Source organism: Colobus angolensis, unplaced genomic scaffold (assembly GCF_000951035.1).
Source record: "Colobus angolensis palliatus isolate OR3802 unplaced genomic scaffold, Cang.pa_1.0 Scaffold98, whole genome shotgun sequence".
NCBI lineage: Eukaryota > Metazoa > Chordata > Mammalia > Primates > Cercopithecidae > Colobus > Colobus angolensis.
The window spans coordinates 1,819,630-1,845,051 of NW_012123820.1; the positions used below are offsets into that span (position 1 = coordinate 1,819,630).

A 25,422-nucleotide genomic window follows, 5' to 3' on the forward strand; every position below is an offset into this window, starting at 1 on the left:
GGGGTTTCACCGTATTAGCCAGGATGGTCTCGATCTCCTGACCTCGTGATCCGCCTGTCTCGGCCTCCCAAAGTGCTGGGATTACAGGCCATCTCTTGTTTTCTAGTAGGTAAGCTGAAGCATGAAGAGCTAAAGACATTTTGCCAAGTCACTGTGCTTGGGATGCAAGATAACACTTCTCTTTTGCTTTCTAATTTACTGAATTAGAACTTAGTTCCCCTCTCTTTGGGACGTCAGTAAATCAGACATCAGAAACAAGATACATTTTAAAAGGACCAGTTCTAGGAGTTCAGTTGTATTCAGGCTCAAGATTTGTGGCACCAAATGGACATACTTTGTCTCCTCCACAGCTGTAGTTAGAGCTGTTCTGACTGTGTTAACGACAAATAATTTCTAACATCTTTTGACTTTCTTGCTTGTTTGCGTAGATTACAGCGTCAAATCCATGCTAAAGATAATGAAATCAAGAACCTTAAAGAGCAACTTTCTATGAAAAGGTACAAATTTAGCTTTATCTTTGGGTGCACTCTCTCTGAAACTGTACTTCACTCAACACATTCTGACTGGCATATCGATGTTACTTATCTTTCAAACTGGCATACTTTTGAGACTGATATTGAACAGTATTAATAATACACTGGGACAAAAGGTGTAAACTGGGAGTATCTTAGGCAAGTAGGGAGGTATGGTCGCTTTAGCTTTGACTCTAGAAAACTGCTAGAAGAATCTGTATCAGCAGCGGTACAGTCCCAGAACAAACTACTGCCAGAGACTAGACCTTAAGAGTTACCCCAATCAATACTATTAGATGTGGCTGCTTTATGAAACTGGCCAAGTTTTATTCTTATTCATCTATTTTGCCTGTGGGTAATTTTTTTAATAACACCTTTTTGAAATCCATTTCATATAGCATAAAATTATCTCTGTTAAAATATACAATTTGTTGATTTAGAATATTCACAGAGGTTTACAGTCATCACCACTAGCTATTTCCAGAACATTTTTGTCACCCCAAAAAAGAAGCCCATTAGATGTCATTCCCTATTCTCCCCTCCTCCAGCTTCTGGCAACCACTAATTTATTTTCTGTCTGTGTGGATTTGCCTCTTCTGAACATTTCATATAAATTGGATCACATAATATGTAGCCTCTTGTGAGTAACATTTTTCACTTAACATATTTTCAAAATTCATCCATGTTGTAGCATGTATCATTACTCATACCTTTTTATGGATAAATAATATTCCATTCCTTGGCTATATCTTATCTTATTTTTCATCAGTTGATGGACATTTGGCTTGTTTCCATTGTTTGGCTATTATGAATACTGTTATCAATATTTACATACAGATTTGTGAACATGTTTTTGTATTTCTTGGGTATGTACCAAGGAGTAGAATTGCTTGGTGATCAGTAAACTTTATGTTTAACTTTTTGAGGAATTGCCAAACTGTTTTCCAAGTAGCTGCACCATTTTATAATCCTATAAACAGTGTATGAGGGTTTCAATTTCTCCACATTCTGATCAACATTTCTTACACGTTAGATTACATCTTTATTTTACCCATTGTATTATGTGTGAAATAGTATATAAATGTGGTTTTGATTTGCATTTTCCCACTGATTAATTATGTTGAGCATCTTTTCATGTGCTTATTGACCAGTTACGTATCTTCTTGGAGAAATGTCTATTCAAATCCTTTGCCCATTTAAAAAATTAGATTGTCTTTTTATTGTTGAGTTTTAAGAGTTCTTGTCCCTTATCAGATAGAAGTCCCTTATCAGATACATGATTTTCAAATACTCTCATTCTGTGTGTTGCCTTTTCATTTTCTTGATGTCATTTAAAGCACAAAACTTAATTTGATGAAGTCCAATTTGTAATTTTTTTCTTTTAGGCAAATTTTACATGATATTTAATGGTATAATAATTAATTCCTTTTGTGTTAATATATTTGCTTGAATATTTTATTTTTTTCTCCTCAAAAAAGTCTAACCTTAGTGATATTATAATATACTGTTACCAAGTTTCTCATCAATGTTTGTTAGGTCCTCAAGTATCCAAGTGTTTCTAATAATAAAACCTCAAGGACGGCCTTTGTGACAGTCTCTATTATAATGCTGTATTTTCAATTAATTGTTTTCATTAAATTTAGAATTTGGTTTGTATGTTTATAGAATTCTGGGACTCAAGTGTAAGAAACTGAGATGGGATAGAAAAAAAAGGAACCTCATAGGTAACCATTTCCCTAATGTCCTTCATAAACAATGTCTTTACCGTCATCTCCCTCCTTCCCTCTCAAACTATAGGGTTTGCTTTCATTCAAAAATGTTGAATGTGAGCACTGAAATAACCAGTCAAATATTTTAATGCAGTGACTTCACTTAATGATAGGTATAATAAAAACCTGTGTGGTTACTATCGTTGAGATACAAAAAAGCTTATAGAAATTTTATGTAGAACTTATTAATCAAGATAATAGTTAACATTTATTTGGTGCTTATTATATGCCAAACACAAAGTGCTTTATATTATCTGAATTAGTTTTCACAACAGCTCTTTAAGGTAAGTAGTACCATTTTTTCCATTTTCCTGATTTTTACATGTGAGGAAACTGAGGTATAGAGAAATTGAATAGCTTGCTGTCTTAGGTTGAACTGTTCTATCAAAGTACCATTGATTGGGTGGCTTATAAAAATAGAATTGTATCTCTCACAGTTCTGGAAGCCGGGAAGTCCAAGATCAAGGTAGCAGCCTATTTGGTATCTGGTGAGGATCCACTTCCTCATAGACAGCCGTCTTCCCACTGTAACTTCACATAGCAGAAGGCAGGCAAGGGAGCTCTTTCAAGCCTTTTTTAAAAGGGCATTAATTCCATTCATTAGAGTTCCGCCCTCATGACTGATCATCTCCCAAAGACACCACCTCCTAATACCCTCACTTTGGGGGTTAAGATTCTACATACGAGTTTTGGGGGTACACAAACATTCAGTTCATTGCACTTGCCCAGGGGTTTTACTTTTAATAAGTTGTGGAGCTAAGATTCATCCTCAGACAACTTGATTTCAGAGCCAAGTTTTGAATCATAACCTCTACCCTGATAGCTTTAAAACTTCTATACTCTTGATAGTAAAGAATAACAGTAGGGATTGAACAATATCCTCTCTTGTTTCTATGTGCTATATATACTTCTCCAAGAAATAAGTTCCTACTGATTGTATAACTTATCTTTTTTCCTCCTGAATTAGATGAAAAAGGCTGTGCTTGATGTAATATTGCAGAGTGTTTAATGATCTTATGTATTTCAGATCTCAGTGGGAAGTGGAAAAACATAATCTGGAAAGCACAATGAAAACATACATAAGCAAACTGAATGCAGAAACTAGCAGAGCTTTAACAGCGGAGGTAAAAACAAAACAAAACGGGGACAGGGGTATGGGGTGAGGGGAAAAGTTTTACTTGTATACCATCATACTAAAGAATTTTTAAAAGATTGTTTTTTGTATAAACAGAAATAAGACATCTTAGTATCAGCCAGGAAAATACAGCTCAAAGTCTTGTGCTTTTTTGACTCATTGGCATATCATGTGTGAATACTACAGTTTTGATGATCTTATGTTGTTTTCCCCCAATGACTTGAAGAAATTGGTCTATTACAGTATGTATAGCAAATACAGACATCTTGGGGAAATTCTCATGAAGCCAAGTCACTAAGCCAAAGTTCTAATAATAACATTTTATTGCTGCCACAATATCTTCTCTGTTTGCTACTTCCGATATAGATCTTACAAAAATACATACAAAAATACATACATATCATACACCTGAATATGAAAAACCCAACTTTTCAGACTGCAGTAAAGTTACCCAAATTTTTCTAAGTTAGAACACCACATAACTAGGGTCTCTCAAAAGAAATATGATTGTATATGTGTATGTAATTTTTATATATACATAACAAAACTTGATACACAATAAGATTCACATTTTTGGAGAGCTCAGTGACATTAAAAGCACTACAAACCTTCCACCTCTGTCGTGGGTAAGCTCTATTCTCTAGCAGAGTACTTGGGATCCTGGAAGTCAGCAACCAAGTAGTAGTATCTGAACCAAAAATCCATGAAGAATACTGTTGGGATATTAGCTTTAACAAAAGAAAAAGTTCAGATTACTTTAAAAGCTCAAGTTTGTATACAGTGTTTTTTATTGTTTTTAATCAGTAAGTTTCTTTGTGCTTCTATTATTAATTTTAGAAAGAAAGAACTTTCTAATACTTAATACTGTCCAACAGTGTATTTTAGTGAATACTGAGTGTTTAGTAGTAAAAAACAGAAGCTAAATGAATACAAGTAGTGATATGGAAAGGATTCCTGCTGCGGGAGAGACACTGAACTACGTAATCTCCCAAGCCCATTTGTATCTTTCTGTATGATCTTATTATTCCCTCTTCATCAGTGACCAAAAAAATAGATAGCAGGAGTGTTCTCAAACTACTGCATGTTAGAATTACCAGACAGCTTTTAAAAATGCCAATGCCCAAGCTATACTCAGTATCAATCAGATTAGAATATCTGGGACAAAGGCATCATTTTTGAAAGTTTCTGAGATTATCCCAGTATGAGTGCACATTTGAAAAGACGTGCTCTAGAATGTTTACCAACCTAGTAACCATTAAATAAGGAAATTAGAATTGCATAGGTGGCATTGATTTAAAAGCTTTTGTGATGTATCTTGAATGGTCAAGGAACCTAGATGCTATTGGAAGAAATTGAGAAATAGTTTTAAATTTACTTGAGATGATTGAGAAGAGAATGTTCCTTTACAAGCACACCTTCAACTTCTTTCTCTTTCTCTCAAAAACCTGTAGGTGTATTTCTTACAGTGTCGTAGGGATTTTGGTTTGCTTCATCTAGAGCAGACTGAAAAGGAATGTCTCAATCAGCTTGCCAGGGTGACTCACATGGCAGCAAGGTAATCTTTCCCCCTTCCTTAATGTATATTAATTTTAGAGATGTTAGCAGTTGTCTCCACAGTTGAATGTAATCTGTGATATGTTTTACATATGTGACATCGGAGTTCTTAAAGAAGCTCTTGTGGGTTTTTTTGTTTTGTTTTGTTTTGTTTCGTTTTTTCCCCCCTGAAATTCCTTTTACCAGAAGCTGTTGTTGTTGTTGTTGTTAAACCTCAAAAGTCATTTAGTTACTTTGATGCTTGTACTTGGCTGCTTCTGCTGAAGCACTGAGAAGTCTACTGAGTACTATGTACAATAGTAGCTGCTGAAAGATTTTTTCCCTTTCTCTGTAGTGAAGTAGATCAAAAGTCTCAGAGACATACATGAACACCAGATACTTATGAAACAAGGTAGATTCTAATTGGAAGAGTTTTTTTCTAATTGTTTTCCTTTATAATACCTGATTTTAAACACCTAGGGAATATGTTGAGGGAAACATCAGTATTAACACCTAAATCGTATGTTAAGGGTACTCTTCTGCTATGCTTTTATAGTAATTATAGAGTAATTTTCAAATATTGAACAGGTTGCATGAACCTCTCCTTGAATGTATAATTTCATGGGGTACACCAAACTTAAAGAATTAATTAAATTAGAATCTCTGGGACCCAGGCATCATTATTTTTAAATGATTATTATTTTAATAATCAGCATTGTTCTTTCATTCTAAAGAATCAGAGTCTTTGATGTTTCACAAGATTATCAGGATATACTGATGTGCACTCAGGGAAGTACTGTTGTAAATGATCTATTTTTGCTTGCTAGAAGCAGAAAGAGTGCTCTATACATTAGGATATTATGGAACTTCTTTGTATGAGATTATCCTAGTGATAACTTGTTCAGCTCTTATAAAATTGTTGGGCTGGGTGATACTGGCGTGGGATGTTATAACGGATAAAACCTTTTAAAAGGCCATATGAAATATTTTTTCTAGAGATAATAGACCTTAACGACTTCAAGTTGTTCCTACCTTTGTTAAGTCATTTGGTAGGCATGAGTTGATAAAACTATTGTTTGTGCAATTTATGTACTGTATAAAGGCAGCAACCTCATTTATCCTCATAGAGAGGGTATTTCTAATTTATCCTCCCAGAGACAGTATCTTTTTCTAATTTGCAAAGGAGCCATATAGGCCAACCATGGCTTTTTCATGTCAGAGTTAATGTGAAGATAGTCCAAAACTTGCTTCCAACATGAGTCAACATTTTAGAGAACATCACTGTATTAGATTACTAAGGCTTTCCTGCTTCATTGGAAAGATTCCTTACAAAGGTTTTATAATATGTACTAAAAATATATCATCAAGATAGAAAAAAAAAAACTTGTTCTGGAAGCATCAATCATATTTGCTCTTGAAAAATGAATTTTTTTATTACTGTTTTTGTTATTTTTAGTAACACACCTGTCCATACCTCTTTATGCCCATTTGAAGTAATTGTTGGTGATGGGGGTAGTTTTGTGTTTTGTTGACATATATGCTAGAAAGCATGATAGACATGTTTGGAAACCTCAGTGTTATAAAAAGAAAGAACTTTCTTTTGTGTCTCCTTTTCTAAAACAGCAACCTAGAATCACTTCAATTAAAGGCTGCGGTAGACAGTTGGAATGCCATTGTGGCAGATGTTAGAAACAAGATTGCATTCCTCAGGGTAAGTCCTGAAGTATATTTAGAGAAAATTGGCTTAATGTTATAGATGGTGTAAAGTTAGAAAACATATTAGTAGAAAAAATTAAGGAATAACATATTTTCCATTTTAGTTATTAAAGTTTATGCCTTCACTTTGAGATTACTTCCTTGTGGTTGGTTGTAGATAACATCCTAGATTCACACATGTAGTCTTTTATATCCTTAGTCAAGAAAATAATAAACTCAAAAATTGTGCCCTCACACCTAGCTTTTCTAGAATTTCAAAGCTAACAGTGCCCCAATCAAAACTAAATGTTTTGGCCAGGCACAGTGACTCATGCCTGTAATCCCAGCATTTTGGGAGCCAAGGCGAGAGAATCACTTGAGCCAGGTGCTCAAGACTGTGGTGAGCTATGATCATGCCACTGCACTACAGCCTGGACTACAGAGTGAGACTCTGTCTCTAAAAGAAAATTTGGAATAAAAGCTAAATGTTTTAATGCAGTCTGAGTAATAATGTGTTTACAGAATTTAAAGGAAAATCAAGTAGGCCTGTATTTGTTTTCAGTCTAACTTTTTATGTAATTATTCCATAATGCAAAATCGTAAATTCCTAAGTACTGGTCTAAGACCATGCTACAGATAATCTAAAGAGATAATCCACTGACTATTTATTAATTGATTTTATTTTAGAATCTTTTTATATTTATATACTAAGGTCGATATATAATATTGATTTTTTTGTGATTTCACAACACTGTCAGCAAAAAAAACAAAAAAACAAAAAAACCTTGCCATTCAATTGTGAAGTGCCAAAAGCAACTGCATATTTGTCCAGCTCCCTTGGCGGTTTTCACTGTTTCTCTCCAAACTCTTTCTTACTCAATCTTTAGTGATGCTTAGGGTTTCTGTTGGGTTTATTCAAAATTTTGGCCTCAAAAGACCTGCCCCATGTTTTCTTCCAAGCACATGTCCTCCATGCAGAAGTTTCTAAATGTTTTGTTTTATAAGACTTTCTTTCCCAGTTCTTATGGGTTCTTTACAAAATAATGTGGTAAGCAAAAGTGGGGACAATGCCAAAAAATGTTGAAAACGTGTTGTTAAACTTCCAGGTGAGAGTTTTTGTCAGAATCCAAGAGAATAAAATGTACATGGAGCTAGAGCAAGCTAGAGTTACAGATTGTGAGATAAACACAATGTAGAATTTAGTAAGTAATCTCTGAAATTTTTCCTTCAGTTTTTAAAGTGAACATTTGCAAGTAGTTTAACTGCTTGTTACAAATACATTTTTTCTTCTATTTTTTAGCCAGTATAATATTTATAGCTTCTTGAATCTTTAGTCTCTTTTTTTATTTATGTCAGTGGTTCCTATTTTAGAGCTGAAAATTTTGGAAACACTGAGGAATTATCACAAGGATCTGTGAATTATCTGTGTCTCTGTTTCTTATTAACCAATAATGACTCTTAAAAATACAACTGTTTACATGTGGGGATGGTCTGTAGAATTTTTTTTTTTAGTCAGAACCTGTTTTTATATTATTTCTGACAGGTTGGGAACCACTCTTTTATGTTGTATTATTCAAAACTACATCAGATATTCCCATATACTGTCTCTTTAAAGTTGGTTGTTGTCTAAAGTGTTTTTAGTCTTCTTCTACCAGACACAGTACAATGAACAAATAAACAAAGTAAAGCAAGGATTTGCCTTGAGTACCTTGCCTCCAGTCCAGCTTCCTCCTCCACCACCCAGTCCTGAGATACTGGTAAGAAATACAACATTTTGAATAATTGCCCTTTTCATTTTGACAAATGGTAAGGGCTGTGAAACACTGAATATACAGTATGTTTAATGTGTGTTCAAAATGGAATAGGCGCATATTGTGAGTATCAGTTGTAATTAAGACCATACCTTCGAGTCACCAGATGAAATAATTAGATGGGCGAGGCCTGTACAATAGGTTGTATCATTGGATTTTAGTGAAGCATTTGATATACATAGAGTAATATTTTCTCATTCATCCTATTTCACCTACCTTGTGGGAGCTAAATGATGAATACTCAGATCAGAGGTCCCCAGCCCCTGGGCCATGGACCAGTGCACAGCAGGAGGTGAGCGGTGGATAAACAAGCAAAACTTTATGTACAGCTGCTCCCCATTGCTCACATTACCATCTGAGCTCCGCATCCTGTCAGATCAGCTGCAGCACTAGATTCTCACAGGAGTATGAACCATATTGTGAACTATGCATGTCAAGGATCTAGGTTGTATGCTCCTTGTGAGAATCTAATGCCTGATGATCTGTCACTGTCTCCCATCATCCCCAGATGGGACTATCTAGTTGCAGAAAAACAAGCTTGGGGCTCCCACTTATTCTACATTATAGTGAATTATATAATTATTTTATTATATATTACAATGTAATAATACTAGAAATAAAGTGCACAATAAATGTAATGTGCTTGAATTCTCCCAAAACCATCTCTACTCCCCAGTTCATGAAAAAATTATCTTCCATGAAACCAGTCCCTGGTGCCAAAAAGATTGGGGATCACTGCACGAGATGACCGAAACATCTCAATGTAATACCCTGCACAGCTGGACCTCACCTCTGCATTTCTACTTTAGACTTTCTTTTTGTGAAGTTTTATATTCTATTCTACCTTCAACAGCAAGGACAGCTTTCACTTCTGCCCCTTCTCTGCTTGTTGTTAGGGACAAGTGGATCTTAATCAGATAAACTAATCCCCATACTGTATTTTTGGGAAACATAGTACCCTAACTCAGTAAATTCACACAACTGTCCAAAAGACCTTTTAAGAAGATGTCATTAGATGATAATTTGTATTATTCTAAGAGATCTGGTGGTAGGAAGAGAGGAAAAATGTAAGATATTGGGGGACAGATGGCTTTGATATCACCACTCCTGCTTATAATAGAAATCTAAAAATGTTATTTCTCCTCATGGTTGAGTATAACAAAGAATTTAAAAATTTTATCATCTGTATGGATACTGTTTCAAAAGCAGGATCTATAACTAAAAGAATTATGGGATATATACCATGGGCTTTAGTTTAGAATGATAGTATTGCCTTTTATATTTTTGGTTAATTCAGTTTCTATAGGAACAGTGGATTATGAACATTATTATTCTAGGCTTGGATCATCATCATACCCAACTACTCTGATAAGGAATGTGTTCCAGAGAAATTCCAAAGATTCCCTGTAGTAACACATATTTTTTTGTAGGATATCTAAAAACACTGTACCTTCTGCACATATTCAAAATACTGTCCTTAGATTGTAGTTAAACTCTTCCATGGCTCTTAACTATAAAATGGGTCCACAGACTGTGAAGCTACATACAGAGCTGTTGTTTGGAGTTTCCTGGAAGCAGACCAGTATAAGCCTTGGCTGTCTGATGCAAGTGATACTCTGTGTCTGACAAACATAGTCAAACCTTGACCTCCAGACCCTCCAGATCTTTTTATCCCTTTGGAGACTTTCTTATGTCTGACGTGTCTTACCCAGGTTTAGTTAAGTACAAAAACCCACTGGCTGTTAGGCTGTGTGGTAATTTATAAGCATCCTTTGCTAACATTCTGAGGGGTTCACCTGTATCTTTTGTGCTTCCTAATTAGGGTCATTGCTGTGCTTGATTAAGCTAACAGTTGTGTTAAAGTACAAGCATTGGTGACCACTGAACATTAAAGGAGAGAGTTTGGGAGAAGAGCAGCTAGAAACATTACAGCACTATTTGCTGTAAACTGAGATGGTACATACAATGGAAGTATACTAATGAGGTCTGGGTTCAGATCCTAACTTTGTGAAGAGCTATGTTGATCTTGGGAAAATCAGCTCTTCTGGACTTTTGCTTTCCCATCAATAAATTAGGAAATTGTACTGGATGATCTGATCACTCAAGTCCCATCTATTTCTGGGATACTAGTATTCTAAGGAGTGGTCATCAGACTTACGTAGTAGAAAATTCTGTGAAAGTGTGGATTGTTCCCAGTTTAACCCAGTAATTCTATGTGTTTCATTGTATCTTGATTTTTGTAACTTGGCTGTTTAATCCTCAAAGAAGTGTTAGTACCATTAAAAAGATCATGCAACGGTTATTTAAAATACACAAATCAGTAAATATGATACATCATATCAACAGAAAGAAAGACAAAAACCATATGATCATTTCAATAGATGCAGAAAAAACATTTGACAAAATTCAACGTCACTTTATGATTAAAACGCTCAAAAAATTAGGTAGAGGAGGTACATACCTCAACACAAGAAAGGCTATATATGACAAACCCACAGCTAACATTATACTAAATGGGAAGAGGTTAAAAGTGTTTCCTCTGAGATCTGAAACAAGACAAGGATGCCCACTTTATTTCTAATAAAAATAGTACTAGAAATCCTAGCCAGAGCAGTTAGGCAAGAGAAAGAAATAAAAGACATCCAAATTGGAAAGAAGGGAGTCAGATTGTCCCTTTTTTCAAACAAATGATCTTATATATAGAAAATCCCAATGACTCCACTTAAAAACTCCTAGAACTAACAACTTTGGTAAAGATTCAGGATACAAAATCAACATACAAGAATCAATAGCATTTCTGTTTACTAATAGTGAACAATCTGAAAAAGAAATTAAGAAAATCCCATTTACAATAGCTACAAAAAACAAAGGTACCTGGAAATAAATTTAACCAAGGAGGAGAAAGATCACTACCCTGAAAACTATAAAACATCGATGAAAGAAATTGAGGGCATAAAGAAATGGAAAAATATGTCATATTCATGAATAAGAAGAATTCAAGGAAATGCAAATCAGAATTACAGGATGTCACCTCACTTTAGTTATTACAGCTACTGGTACCCCAACAGATATATAGACCAATGGAACAGAACAGAGGCCTCAGAAATAAAGCCACACATCTACAACCATCTCATCTTTAACAAACCTGACAAAAACAAGCAATAGGGAAAAGATTCCCTATTTAATAAATGGTGTTGGGAAAACTGGCTAGCCATATGCAGAAAACTGAAACTGGACCCCTTCCTTACACCTTATACAAAAATCAACTCAAAATGGATTAAAGACTTAAATGTAAGACCTAAAACCCTAAAAACCCTAGAAGAAAACCTAGGCAACACCATTCAGGACATAAGCATGAGCAAAGACTTCATGACTAAAACACCAAAAGCAATGGCAACAAAAGCCAAAACTGACAAATGGGATCTAATTAAAGAGCTTCTGCACAGCAAAAGAAACTATCTTCAGAATGAACAGGCAACCTACAGAATGGGAGAAAATTTTTGCAATCTATCCATCTGACAAAGGGCTAATAGCCAGAATCTACAAAGAACTTAAACAAATTTACAGGAAAAAATCAACCCCATCAAGAAGTGGGTGAAGGATATGAACAGACACTTCTCAAAAGAAGACATTTATGTGGCCGACAAACATATGAAAAAAAGCTCATCATCACTGGTTATTAGAGAAATGCAAATCAGAACCACAATGAGATACCATCTTATGCCAGTTAGAATGGCAATCATTAAAAAGTCAGGAAACAATAGATACTAGAGAGGATGTGGAGAAATAGGAACACTTTACACTGTTGGTGGGAGTGTAAATTAGTTCAACCATTGTGGAAGACAGTGTGGCGATTCCTCAAGGGTCTAGAACCAGAAATACCATTTGACTCAGCAATCCCATTACTAGGTATATACCCAAAGGATTATAAATAATTCTACTATAAAGACACATGCACACGTATGTTTATTGCAGCACTGTTCACAATAGCAAAGACTTGGAACCAACCCAAATGCCCATCAGTGATAGACTGGATAAAGAAAATGTGGCAAATATACACCATGGAATACTCTGCTGTCATAAAAAAGGATGTGTTCATGTCCTTTGCAGGGACATGGATGAAGTTAGAAACCATCATTCTCAGCAAACTAACACAGGAACAGAAAACCAAACACTGCATATTCTCACTTATAAGTGGGAGTTGAACAATGAGAACGCATGGACACAGGGAGGGGAACATCACACACTGGGGCCTTTTGTAGGGTGGGGAGCTAGGGGAGGGATAGCATTAGGAGAAATACTTAATGTAGTTGAAGGGTTGATGGGTGCAGCAAACCAGCATGGCATGTGTATACCTATGTAACAAACCTGCACATTCTGCATATGTATCCCAGAACTTAAATAATTTTTTAAAAAATAGCTATTATTAAAAAAAAAAGATATCAAATTTTGGTGATGATGTGGAGAAAAGGGAACCCTTACACACTGTTGGTGGGAATGTAAATTAGGACAGCTATTATGGAAAACAGTATCGAGGTTCCTCAAAAAATTAAAAATAGAACTACCATATGATCCACTGGGTATACTACTGGGTATAGTGGGAAAGGACATGAAGTCAAGTATCCTAAAGAGACATCTGCAATCCCATGTTCACTGCAACATTATTTACAATTGCTAAGATATGGCATCTATTTAAGTGTCCATAAAGGTTGAATGGATAAAGAAAATGTATATATACACAATGAAATACTATTTAGTCATAAAAAAGAATGAAATCCTGTTATTTGTGACAACATGGATGACCCTGGAGGACATTATATTAAATTAAATAAGCCAGACAAATACTACCTGATCCCACACATGTGGAATCTAAAGGAGTTGGTCTCATAAAATTAATTAGTAGAACAGTGGTTACCAGAGACTAGGGAGGATAGATGGAAGGCGAGCACAGGGAGAGGTTGGTTGGTCAATGGGTACAATTAGGAAGGATAAGTTCTGGCATTCTATTTAGTAAGATTATTATAGTTAAGAGTAAGGTATTGTATATCTCAAAATGCCTAGAAGAGAGGATTTTGAATATTACCACCACAAAGAAATGACAAATGAGGTGATGATATGCCAATTACCCTTTGATCATTACACAGTGTATACATGTATGAAAACATCACATTGTACCCCTAAAAATGTACAATTGCGTGTCCATCAAAAATAAAAATAAAGTGTTAAGTAATAGTGGTTCTCAAACAGAGCAGGACTGTTGACTGAGTACCCACTATTCTTTCATTTTTTTAAGTCTTTACATGTAAAAAATTTGACACATTTGTAAAAAATAGTATGAACCTCTTCAAACCCAGGAGCCAGCCTCAGCATTATCAACATATTGTCAGCCTTGTTTTATGTCATTCCCTTTTTCCTCTCCACTGGAATATTTTAAAGCAAACCCCAGATGTTTATACAATTTATCCATTTATACTTTGGGCTATATCCTAAAAGATGAGGAACTCTTACTGGGTATAATCATAACACCATTGTCTTACCTAAGAAAATTGTAATTTTTAATATCCAGTTGGAATTTTTATTTCCCCAGTTGTTTAAAAAAATCTTTTTCTTACCTAGCAGGTACATAATATTCTTTTCAGACGTTAAGACTCAAATGCCAATCCAGTCTATCCATTGTAAAGTTCCCCACTAATTTTTCATATGATAGTTTTAAGATCATTAATTAGAGCTATGTTGCTGTTCCTCATTTTTTAGGTTCAGTAACTTAATTGTTATTGAACTCCTGCTTTACGCTTTATGCCAGTAGTAGGCCTGGCACATAGTACATATTCAATAAATCTGCCCCCTTCTGTACTCCAGCCATCAAGGTATCTTTTCCACAGATAGCTGCTAAGAAGGTCTAGATTTCCATAACCCCCTGGGAAGTACAGTAATACCCACAAGCATATCTGCAAATCACTATATCACAGTTTATCTCCCAGGCCCATCCCACTTCCTCCTCCAGCTCTCCTTGGAACTAAACATTAAGTCAGAATTTCATCAAGTATTACCTCCAATATAAAATATTTTCTATGGATAACTTGGGGTTCTGTGAAATTTCTGAGTATCAGTATTGCCCACCAACATGGATAACACTTCCTGAGAATCTCCTTTGCATAGTCCTGTATGATTACAGTTGGGAGGGAACCTTAATGATTACTTTATACAACCCTCTCATTTTATCGTTTAGGAAATTGGTTTCCAAGGTTATTCAACTAGGTAGAGAGAAATATGACTAGAATCTATTTCTTTTCTGCCTTTTTGTCAATGCTGTTTTCAGTATATCTCATTGCCCTTTGTTTTTCTGATATTCATATATTTCATTATCTGACATACATTGTTTCTAATGTGCTTTGTATCTTGAGTTCATATGAGTGTCTCTCTCCCCCCCCCGCCATATTGCTGTATGAATTTAGATGATGTTCTAAATAAATGTATAAATATGTGCGGGGTTTTTTGTTTGTTATTATTTTTTTTTCTATTTTAGATGCAGCAGTTCTTAGGAAGACCCCTTGTGAAAGAATCTTTCTTTAGACCCATACTTACTGTTCCTCAAATGCCTGCAGTTTGTCCGGGAGTCGTCTCTGCGACTGGCCAACCTAGAGCCCCCCTGGTAAAAGCTTTCTTGGTGGAATAGATGTTAATTAGTTTTTTTTATTACTCTAGTGGACTTCCTGAATGAGTATCTTCATTTTGTTCATTTATTTGATATGATAATGATGGTGGTGATGGTGATGAATGAATGCTTCCTGTCAAGCACTGTGCTCAGGGTGTTACTTATATTATTTAACTGATACTAGCTTAGTTTTGGGATACAAAGATAAATATGTTTTTATACTACAGAATCCTTAAAATTATAGTATTGCTTCTGAAACAGGAAACAATGAAGGGTAAATTGATGTTTTTAATAGATTTTTTTGGCATGGTTGTTGGGAAGATTGAAAAGCAAAGAAGCTAAGTCACAACAAACTAAATTATAAATTTTATTTCCACACACGTACACACACATAGTAGGATATTGTTTCAACTGTATCTATAAACAGACAATAAAATATAGCATCACCTTGGAACGTAAACTGTAAAGTTATAAATCTTTCCAGTTACAAATAGCCAGATAAACTTTATCCAAACCTGAAGAAGGAACAAATAAATTTGAAATTACCAAAATTATCAGTTGTAATCTTGGTGAAGGTAAACTTTTTTTTATTAAAGAAAAATCTTCCAAAAGAATGATGTTAGATGTAATTAATGAAAATTCTCTAATCTGCATTTTCCTATATTTAGGTGCAATTAATTGTTTCTTTTCTTTTCTGGTCCCCATATATTGCTAACAGTTTCCTTTTGAAATATATGGTCAAATGAACTCTGCTCATTATTGTCGAGGCTACCTGTCTATAAACAAATCTGTATATAGTCCTTAACATGCTAAATAAGTAACACATGTTTTTATTACCATGATATTACAGTGTTAACTCTTGCAATTTGCTTGCCCACCATTCTATAAGAAACTATGATAAAATTTTATTAAAAACATTAGAATACCTTAACCTCCTAATTACTTTCTGATTCCTGGGGTAAAGCTTGACATTGAAGCAAATTCAGATTTCTGGGAAATATTCTGCTTCTCCTCACTTATTAGGCGCTGTACAAATTATTACAATGACTGGTAGTAGTTGCTAGTTTTTCACGAATAATAACCTAATATTTGAAAATGACCCATTAGAGCCTTACATAAAAGGTACGGTGTTCATGATTATCTTAGTAATCAGATGAGCACTCCAAAGATATTCACTTATTATATTATTTAATTAGAATCTTAAGAAGGAACTACCATAAAATATGGAGAAAACTGACAGTTTCATGGTTAAGAGTCACAACAACTTCTGTACCACCTTTGTCCACAACATTGATGAGACATTGGGCAGAGCAATTCTAGCAGTATTCCCATCTTTATTTGGTTGTTTGAAAATGTAACTTTACTTTCTTGTTATAAAGGTATATATGCTAATCACAAAATGTGAATAATATAGAAATGTAAGCACATTAGAAAACAAAGTTACTGTGCAACTGAATCCCTAAGAAATAATCACTTCTTATGCATGGTAATTTACAGACCTTTCTCCATGTATACATACGCATTTTAAATTTTTTAATATAAAAGGAAGTAATATCATACTGTGCCATAGACGTTTTAAAAAATCATGTTGCATGCATATCTCTTATGCCCAGACATACAGTTCTATTTTTAAAAACTCGATTAGATGTGCCATAATTTATTCATTCCTCTATAGACATCAGGTTTTTTTCAGTTTTCACTGTTAAAAAAGAAACAGCAGTAAACAGCCTTCATGTTTTTTGTACATGTGTGTAATTACTGAAGCAAGCATGTCCTATTTTAAAAATAAGTTTTAAATATTTATAAACAGTTAGAAATATTGTTTGTATTAGTTAACAGAAAAACCCTAAAAGGGATTGTGTATGTCAATATTCTTCTTCATTCTATCCATTTTCTTTGTCCTATTTTAAAAATAAGTTTAAAATAAACAATTAGAAATATTAATTAAGAGAAAAACTTTAAAAATTGAATGTGTATGCCAGTACTCTTCTTCATTGTACCCATTTTCTGAGGTATAGGAATGTAACTTCTTCATAATTAAACCTGATGGGCTATAACTCTCTGCCTCTTACAGATGACTGGCATAGCCTGGGCGCTGCCAGCGCCTGTGGGAGACGCTGTGCCTCCCAGTGCAGGTCTGGGCAGTGATCCCTCCATGATGAACTGGGAGAGAATTACAGACAGGCTGAAAACTGCCTTTCCACAACAAACCAGGTATCTTAGTTTTTATTTACTGGTGGATACAGATCATATTCTCCAGTTTTCATAGCCATAATTGTGGCAATGAAACATTTCAGCGAAACATAACAAACACAAAAAAAGTACAGATGTTTCCTTACCTTGACCTTGGTAAGGACAAAGAAATTTACCAGGAAGGGACAGTGTTCAGTGGTGAACCTCTTCGTTAAAAAGTTACTAGTCTTAAATCATGAGAGAATAACTTTAAATTTAGGTTTGCTCATTTACTGAAAGTACAACTAGACATAAACTTACCCAATTTTAATGACACTAACTGCCATAATTATCTTAACCTATCTCCAAAGTGAATTTTAAGTTGATTGTATGCTGTATAAGGCCCAAACATCTTTAGGATTTAATTTCCTAATTTCCTTATTTTTGAGAGTCCTTATAGTTTCTTTGTTGGAGAACACTAAAAATGCAAGAAATCATAACTTTACTGTGCTTTTCACAGTCTACCTTAGGTAGAAAGATATTTAATTATATTCCTACACAAATGAAGTTTCTTTTATCTCAACTCATGTCTAAGGAAATAATTCTACTTTTCACAAGTATTTTTATTTGAATACAAACATATAATATATATACTGGCACACTTCATTGTTAAATTATAATTTTATAAATTTCATAATAGTGAATAGATAATACAACAGAACTCTAGTACAGTTGTTATAAATATGTATAAAGACATTATAAATCAAAGAGCTGCATAAGGCTGATGACATGACGCTTCATTTGGGAAACAAAAATATTTCATTCTACTTTGTCCCATCAAAAATGTAGATGCAAGCTTTGGGTCAGTGGATCTTGGGAGTTGAAAAGGAACATACCAGTTAGAATGATTGTGGGTTCTTTCATTATATAATTAATGTAATTTTTAACCTTTGCTTTCCTGTTCTGTTTAATCTTTGTTTTCTGAGTTTTACAAAAGTACAACTATTAACACTGATAAGAGAGAAACCAATAGCAACATAGTTAAAAATAATGTTATCCTGAGCGAGAGACCACTTGAGAGATGGTATAAAGAAGCCAGTGCATAAATAAGGGGATGAACTTAATTTTCACCTAGTGAGCTCTCAAAAACAAAGTCTCTTTTTGGAAAGAAAATAAGTACTAAACTTTATCGCTCATGAAAACATTAAGTATCATTAATGAACACAATTAGGAGTTTTCATTTTGGTTTAAGATAAATGCAGATGGACCTGTGATCACTTTTTTAGATCAAAGATCTAAAGAGTCCTGTCTATATGATACACATCAATCATAATGATAGGATTTTATATCTCCTTTGGTGGACACATCCTCAGAGGTACTAAGGAAAATCATTACTGCCCTTTCCTTTCCTTGATCTCTTCCAGAAAGGAGCTTACAGATTTCTTACGGAAACTGAAGGATGCTCATGGAAAGTCCTTGTCTGGACTGACATTTGATGAAATTGTTTGCAAGATTTCCCAGTTTATTGACCCCAAAAAGTCTCAGGTAAAATGCGAAAACAGCCAAAAAACCTGTATCTCTCTGCCCTTAACTCTAGTAGTTAACTGTTTTAATTATCTCCATAACCTGTTCAGCAAATCAGTAACTTGTAATCATATTAAATCATCCATTAACAGTAAATAACAACTTCAACTTAACAGTTGCTATCAGCAGTCTTTTTGAAATGCCTATTACCCAATCATTCTAGAATAAAACTGACCTCCTTGAAATTTGCTCTAGTTACTTTGAATGAGTCTAAAGAGGGAGATATTTTCTGATTTTCTTGAAAGGTTTATTTTAATTAAAAGAATGTATAGAGTTATTTTTGTTTTTACCTAGCTCTGAGTATACAAGTATTGCCACCATTTTGTTCAAGATTTCTCACAAATCTGATTATTTACCCTTTTGCTAGTTCTTACTATACCCCATTCTGTGCTAATGTGTCAGCTCTTACTGTTTTAGGACAATTCTGAAAAAATAAACATTATATTCTTATTTTCAGAGTCAAGGAAAATCAGTGTCAAATGTTAATTGTGTTTCACCTAGTCATTCTCCATCACAGCCTAATGCTGCCCAGTCCCCAAAACCAGCATGGAGGCCCCTCACTTCACAAGGTCCTGCCACGTGGGAAGGAGCCAATAATCCAGTAAGACTGAAATTGTTGATTCTGAACACATTTAGATTTGGGAGAAAACAATGAGCTAAATTTAACATTTTCTGTATTTTCCCTAGGATGAGGAAGAGGAAGAAGAAGAGCCTTGTGTGATCTGTCATGAGAATCTGTCTCCAGAAAATCTTTCAGTTTTGCCTTGCGCTCACAAATTCCACGCTCAGGTGACACTTTAAATTTTCCCATTAATCAGCTAAATGAGATTCATACTGCCTTACTTACTATTGTATATAGGCATCATTATCCATTGTCTCCCAAGTTCCACTGGGTATAACTGTGAGCTTTTGGGTACCACACAGAAACATTTATGCTTTTCCCATACGTAACCGTGGATTGCATTGTGCCCTGTCAGATCTCCATCCACCCTACCAAAGAAGGGGACAATGTTGAGAGTCAGATCGTACACAGTAGACAGTTCCTTCTAACAGAACTGGGACAAATATCGATTGACGTGGTAGTCTAGTGGCAGAACTGGCAACAGCACCACTTGAAATTGACATGCTATAAATACCACATAGTGTTCTTTGTCCATAATTAACGACAGCCCCCTTTCATAAAGCGTAAGATTTATCAGTCTCTCCAGGCTCCTATATTTGCTTTTGAAAGATACTCAGGCTTGAGTTTTGATGTTAGAAAAATGTGAGGTTGGACAGGGCGTGGTGGCTAACGCCTGTAATCCCAGCACTTTAGGAGGCTGAGGCAGGCGGATCACGAGGTCAGGAGATTGAGACCATCCTGGCTAACATGGTGAAACCCCATCTCTACTAAAAATACAGAAACAAAGGTAGCCGGCCATGGTGGCAGACGCCTGTAGTCCCAGCTACTCGGGAGGCTGAGGTGGGAGAGTGACATGAACCCAGGAGGTGGAGCTTGCAGTGAGCCGAGATTGGGCCACTGCACTCCAGCCTGGGTGACAGAGCAAGACTCTATCTCAAAAAAAGAAAAAAATGCGAGGTTGTCATGTCTTTTGTTGATTCTTGGCATTTATATAAATTCTGGTGTTACTGCCACACAGTTGCTATTGATATATAATTTAGGATCCAAGTCCTCTGTTGCAGAGATGTAATTTGACACAGGAAAGGTAGTCATAGAAAAGAAAGGCTTTTCAGGGAAGTGAATAATAGCCAGTTCAGTCAAGCCATGTTTGTAAGACATCATTTCAAAGATATGATTTGTGGTACCTGGTACAGAATTATATTTTGTATTTGCTCTAATATGAAGATACATCCACAAAACGCCTAATCCCAAAAGTTTTCTAGGAAAGATCCTTAGCCATTGACTTTCCCCTTTGAAGTTTATAAGGTTCTGACAATTTAGGAAATACATGTTTAACAAAATGTATGCTACTCTTTGCCATTGCCCATGAGTAGAAAGCATATAATTCATTCAGGTTATTTTTTATGACTATAGTTAGTGGGCCTATTATATATAGTGCTTATTATTAATCCTCTCTCATCTGACCTGGCCCTCCATTATTTATATAGGTAAAAATGATTTGTTTTTGGAGAGTCGGTATTCAAGCAAGTGATTTAACAGATAGTTCATAGCCGAAAATGACTGTCATTATCACCAAAGAAAAAAATCTGAGAAATGTATTCATGATCTAGGGATTTTAACTGCAAACACCATAAGCATTTCATACCAGGTATTAGTGACTTTTGTATGATTAGTTAAGACTTTTTCTGAATTATAAATGAGAACAGTATATAGTAAACCAAAGAAAGGATATAGCAAGTTTCTCCAATTTCCTTGTCAGGAAGAATTGCTAATCAACTTGAAAATTGGGGTTGAAGGAAGAATTTCTAGTAGAATAAACTAGCTAAAAGGTATTGTGCAGTTACCACCTATTTTGTTCAGGAAACCACAGGGAAGGTGCCATGGTTGCAGCAATTGGCTTGACAATCCACAGGGTAAGGCTTTAAAGATCCACCAGAAGACATGTTGGTTGGTAACCCTGATGCATAGAGTGACAACTGCCTCTGCTAGGCTAACTCTGAGAGACTGACATAAATCTTTTTGCTCCTTAGTGCATTAGACCATGGTTGATGCAACAGGGGACATGTCCAACCTGCAGACTCCACGTTTTGCTACCGGAAGAATACCCTGGTCACCCCAGTCGGCAGTTGCCCAAGATCTAATACAAGGTCAGGGGTGTCTATGCAAAGGAAGCTCAGTTTTCTTTTATTATGAGCTGCTTGTGTGAGTGGTGTAAAGCTGTGTGCTCTTCCATATAGTGCTAAAGAAGCCAGCTAATTTTGTCAAAGCATCAGCCAAAGAAGTCAGAACAAATCTTCAGGACTTGTGAAATGAACTGAAAGAGCTTGAAGCAGATGGAATTTTAATAGTTATACTATATTTGCTCTTATCTTAGTAGGTTTTTTCTTGTAATGGAAACATAACTGTTAGTATATTTCTTAGTATGTTTTTCTTGTCTTTTTAAATTCTTATTTCACTCATCCTTTACTCTCCCCTCAAGTATTCTACACTTTAATTTCCTGAAATAAATTTAAGCAAGAGGAAAAGGGAAATAGTAAAGAGGTAGGAAAATCCCACAGAAATTTGTGTTCCTTCTAACTTTTAAAACTACCTAAAAAATATAATTGATTTAAATTTTATCTCAATATTCCCCATTCTTTTATATCCCCTTAAATAGGTACCCATGAAGAGATTATGAGCTACTTGAAGGTGGAGGCCAAACAGTGGTGTGTTGGAGCTGGCTTATAATGGCTCATGAGTGACAATCATTAGTTTGAGGTATTTTATGAGCCAGTTGTCAAGTTGTTGCTAGCTTGAAACCTGCCACAAAGGGAGCATTTACACCATAGAAATTGGTAAATGCTGTAAGTGAAGACCTACCTTTCCCTCAAGAGCTAGTTGTTAAACCAGCATACTGCTGGACCTTGTCTAAAACTTCTTTGTGTTCCCAGTGTCTTGCCCAGTAGATATAGGATAAATATTGCCAGAATCAGATATCAGGAAGTAGTAAGAAAAGGAGTTAATATGCAAACTAAATCACTCACTCAGTTGTATAATTGAGATCTTCTGTTCATTTGTTTCTTGGACCTTAATCATTTGCATTTTGGAGAAAATTTTTTCTGCTTTAAAAGTCTGTAATTTCACTTTCTTGTGTCGGGGAGAGGGAAAAACTATTTGTCTATAGTTGCTTTTTGTGATGAAGTGAATACCCAGTGGGCTAAGTTGCATATCTAAAGCTTGTCACCAAGAATTTTCATTTTTAGCAGTCAAAAACCTATTTTGACAGCAGTGTTGTGTGAATGCTGTAAGTGTTGTACATGTCTCTGGTTTCAGAATTAAAAGAATTCAGAGTTACCTTGTGAGATAAGTGTTCTTTGCTTCATATTCACAGTTTCACTTTCATTTAATTTATGGGGAAGAATAAATGCTTCCTGACTCAGAAACAATTTTGCCTGTATACTTCAGTGCAAATATATTTTGAAGTTACTTTTAAATCTTTATTTAAAACCTCTGTTTCTGTAACTGTGTTAAATGTATTCTTCTGTAATGAGAATAGACTGGAACATGTGAGGGAAAAATATCAAAACAAGATGGCAGTCATCTAGGCATGTAAAATGCCAAGAATGTCTTAGAATTGCACAATTTAGAATGTATAGAGCCTTTAATCACCTTGTCTGGCACCTTGTATTAGTGCATTTTCATGCTGCTGATAAAAACATACCTGAGACTGGGCAATTTACAGAAGAAAGAGGTTTAATGGACTTACAGTTCCACATGACTGGGGAGGCCTCACAATCATGGTGGAAGGCAGAGAGGAGCATGGATGGCAACATGGATGGCAGCAGACAAGGAGAGAGAGTTGTGCAGGGAAACTCCCATTTTTAAAACCATCAGATCTGGTAAAACTTACTATCCCAAGAACAGCATGGGAAAGACCTGCCCCCATGATTAAATTGTTTCCCACCAGGTCCCTCGCACAACATGGAATTATGGGAGCTACAAGATGAGATTTGGTGGAGACAGAGAACCAAACCATATCACACTTTAAGGTCACGGTCATATAGCTAGTTATCTTGTAAAACCAATGTTTCGTAGTTCATATTTACAACTGCAATTTCACTTTCATTTAGAAAAGAATAAATGTTTCTTAATTGAACAACTATTTTATCTGTGTATTTTATTATAAGCATGTTCTGAAACTACTTGAAATCTTTACTTCAAATGTATCTTTCTGCTTAATTGGGCTTAAACTTTTTCTTCTGTTTTGAGAAATGTTAGGAAAATGGGAAGGAAAATATCCAAGAAGACAGTTATATAGACTTATAAAGTGCCACAATTGTTTTGGAATAACAGAATGCCAAAGTTCATTGGACCCTTAGTGACGTATAATTCATTCTCTTATTTTACAGGTATGTTGTACCCAGTGTCACATGGCCAGATAGTAGCTAGGCCAGTCTCAGTACCTGAGGGTTCTGATGCCTCATCACATGCTTTCTCCACAAACTCATGCTGTAATGGGGTATTGGTGTTGACTTGCCCTGCTTAGCTCCAAGGATGGGTCCAGAGAACTTAATGCAGTAGTTGGTATATAGGGAGAATGTAGTAGGACAGTGCCCCAGAAAGTTATATTTAGTTCTTTAGGTGCTAAAGGTAATGGGATTATAGTTTTTGATGTATACTTTAAAGACAGTTGTAGGGGTCATTCTACCACACAGAGTGATCACTGTCATGCCTGTGCCTACTGGGGGATGATCCAGAACACTTTACCCTTCTGAGAAATCCAGTGAGGACCAGAAAGCTCTTAAAGTGGAAATATTTCCATCAAAAACAATCTGAAAGTATCCAGTAATATCACTGCAGCTACTGTTAGATTATATGTCATAGATTTTCCTTCATATATATTATCCATGTATATAACATTTTATAGCTTCTATGGGACACCTTCAAATGTGTTTAGTACCTCATTTGATCCATGAATAACTCTGAGGTGAGTGTTATTATGCTTATTTTACAAATGATGAATCTGAGACTCAAGTAAGAGGGAAATAATCTGTCCAAAGTCATAGGTACAAAGTGGCATTCTGAGATTTGATTGGAGTCCCTTAGCTGGTATTCTCTTCATAGTTGCAGCCTCACTTTGGGTTGACTTTGTGCACACGAGAAATATAGTCTTTTCTTCCTTTTAAATAAATTTTATGATAAATTTTATTTTATGATTAATTCAGGGAAGGTAGGCTTATGTTTTATCAGATTCAAAGTTAGCAAGAACCACCTGCATTTATAAAATACTCCTGTAATACCTTATCTATGAGCCTCTCAGATAAGAATTCTAGGATCACAGTAATGTGGGACTATTCTGGTTTATACCCAGATAAAAACAACAAATGAATACTAATTTATTATAAAGATATATAGTTTGATTTTCTTGAGCTGGCAGTTTTCAGTAACTACTGCAGATTTGAACATGCTACTTAACAGAACTAATGGACTCTTGTTCTTAATTTTGTATCCTGGACCACCATCACATTACTCATGGTGTATTTATAACAATGCATATTCCACAAAGCTGTCTGGGAGTCTCCATTTGGAGTAAGTATCACAGGTATTCTGTTGCACATTAAAATTTGAAAACAACTGCTGTAGTAAAAAGCAGATTTCTCACTCAGATCTAGGTTTAGATTTTTGAATTCCATATCTAGCATATTGTATGATCATGAAGACATTACTTTTCTCAACCAGTTTCTTTTCTGGAAAATGGATAAAATGCTACTTGCCTGACTGCTGTCATTTTAAATGAACATTTCTTATTTTTTTTTCCCAAAGTAGCAAATGAAATTTCCATTAGTCATTCAATCTGTTTACACTTACTCCTTGATCATAAAATTATGAAAGGTTATCTTCAACTATCCTTATTAAAGCAGAGAGAGGAAAATATAACCAGTAGTCCAACTTCTA

General features: G+C 35.1%; 1 protein-coding gene across 2 annotated transcripts in view; it reads left to right on the forward strand.

The window, feature by feature from the left end:
* DZIP3 (DAZ interacting zinc finger protein 3) overlaps window positions 1-23,623 on the forward strand; it is a 104,224-nt gene extending 80,601 nt beyond the window's left edge. Inside the window, exons 22-33 of one of the 2 annotated variants that reach the window (XM_011932741.1) lie at window positions 429-497; window positions 3,309-3,405; window positions 4,868-4,971; window positions 6,573-6,660; window positions 8,300-8,401; window positions 14,982-15,107; window positions 17,185-17,324; window positions 18,707-18,827; window positions 19,324-19,467; window positions 19,554-19,655; window positions 21,519-21,635; window positions 22,145-23,623. In XM_011932741.1, the coding sequence (XP_011788131.1) occupies window positions 429-497; window positions 3,309-3,405; window positions 4,868-4,971; window positions 6,573-6,660; window positions 8,300-8,401; window positions 14,982-15,107; window positions 17,185-17,324; window positions 18,707-18,827; window positions 19,324-19,467; window positions 19,554-19,655; window positions 21,519-21,629 (1,204 nt within the window). In that variant the 3' untranslated portion in view covers window positions 21,630-21,635; window positions 22,145-23,623. The remainder of the gene's footprint in view (window positions 1-428; window positions 498-3,308; window positions 3,406-4,867; window positions 4,972-6,572; window positions 6,661-8,299; window positions 8,402-14,981; window positions 15,108-17,184; window positions 17,325-18,706; window positions 18,828-19,323; window positions 19,468-19,553; window positions 19,656-21,518; window positions 21,636-22,144) is intronic. The other variant, XM_011932742.1, reaches the window with a different exon arrangement.
* The last annotated feature ends 1,799 nt before the right edge of the window (window positions 23,624-25,422 follow it).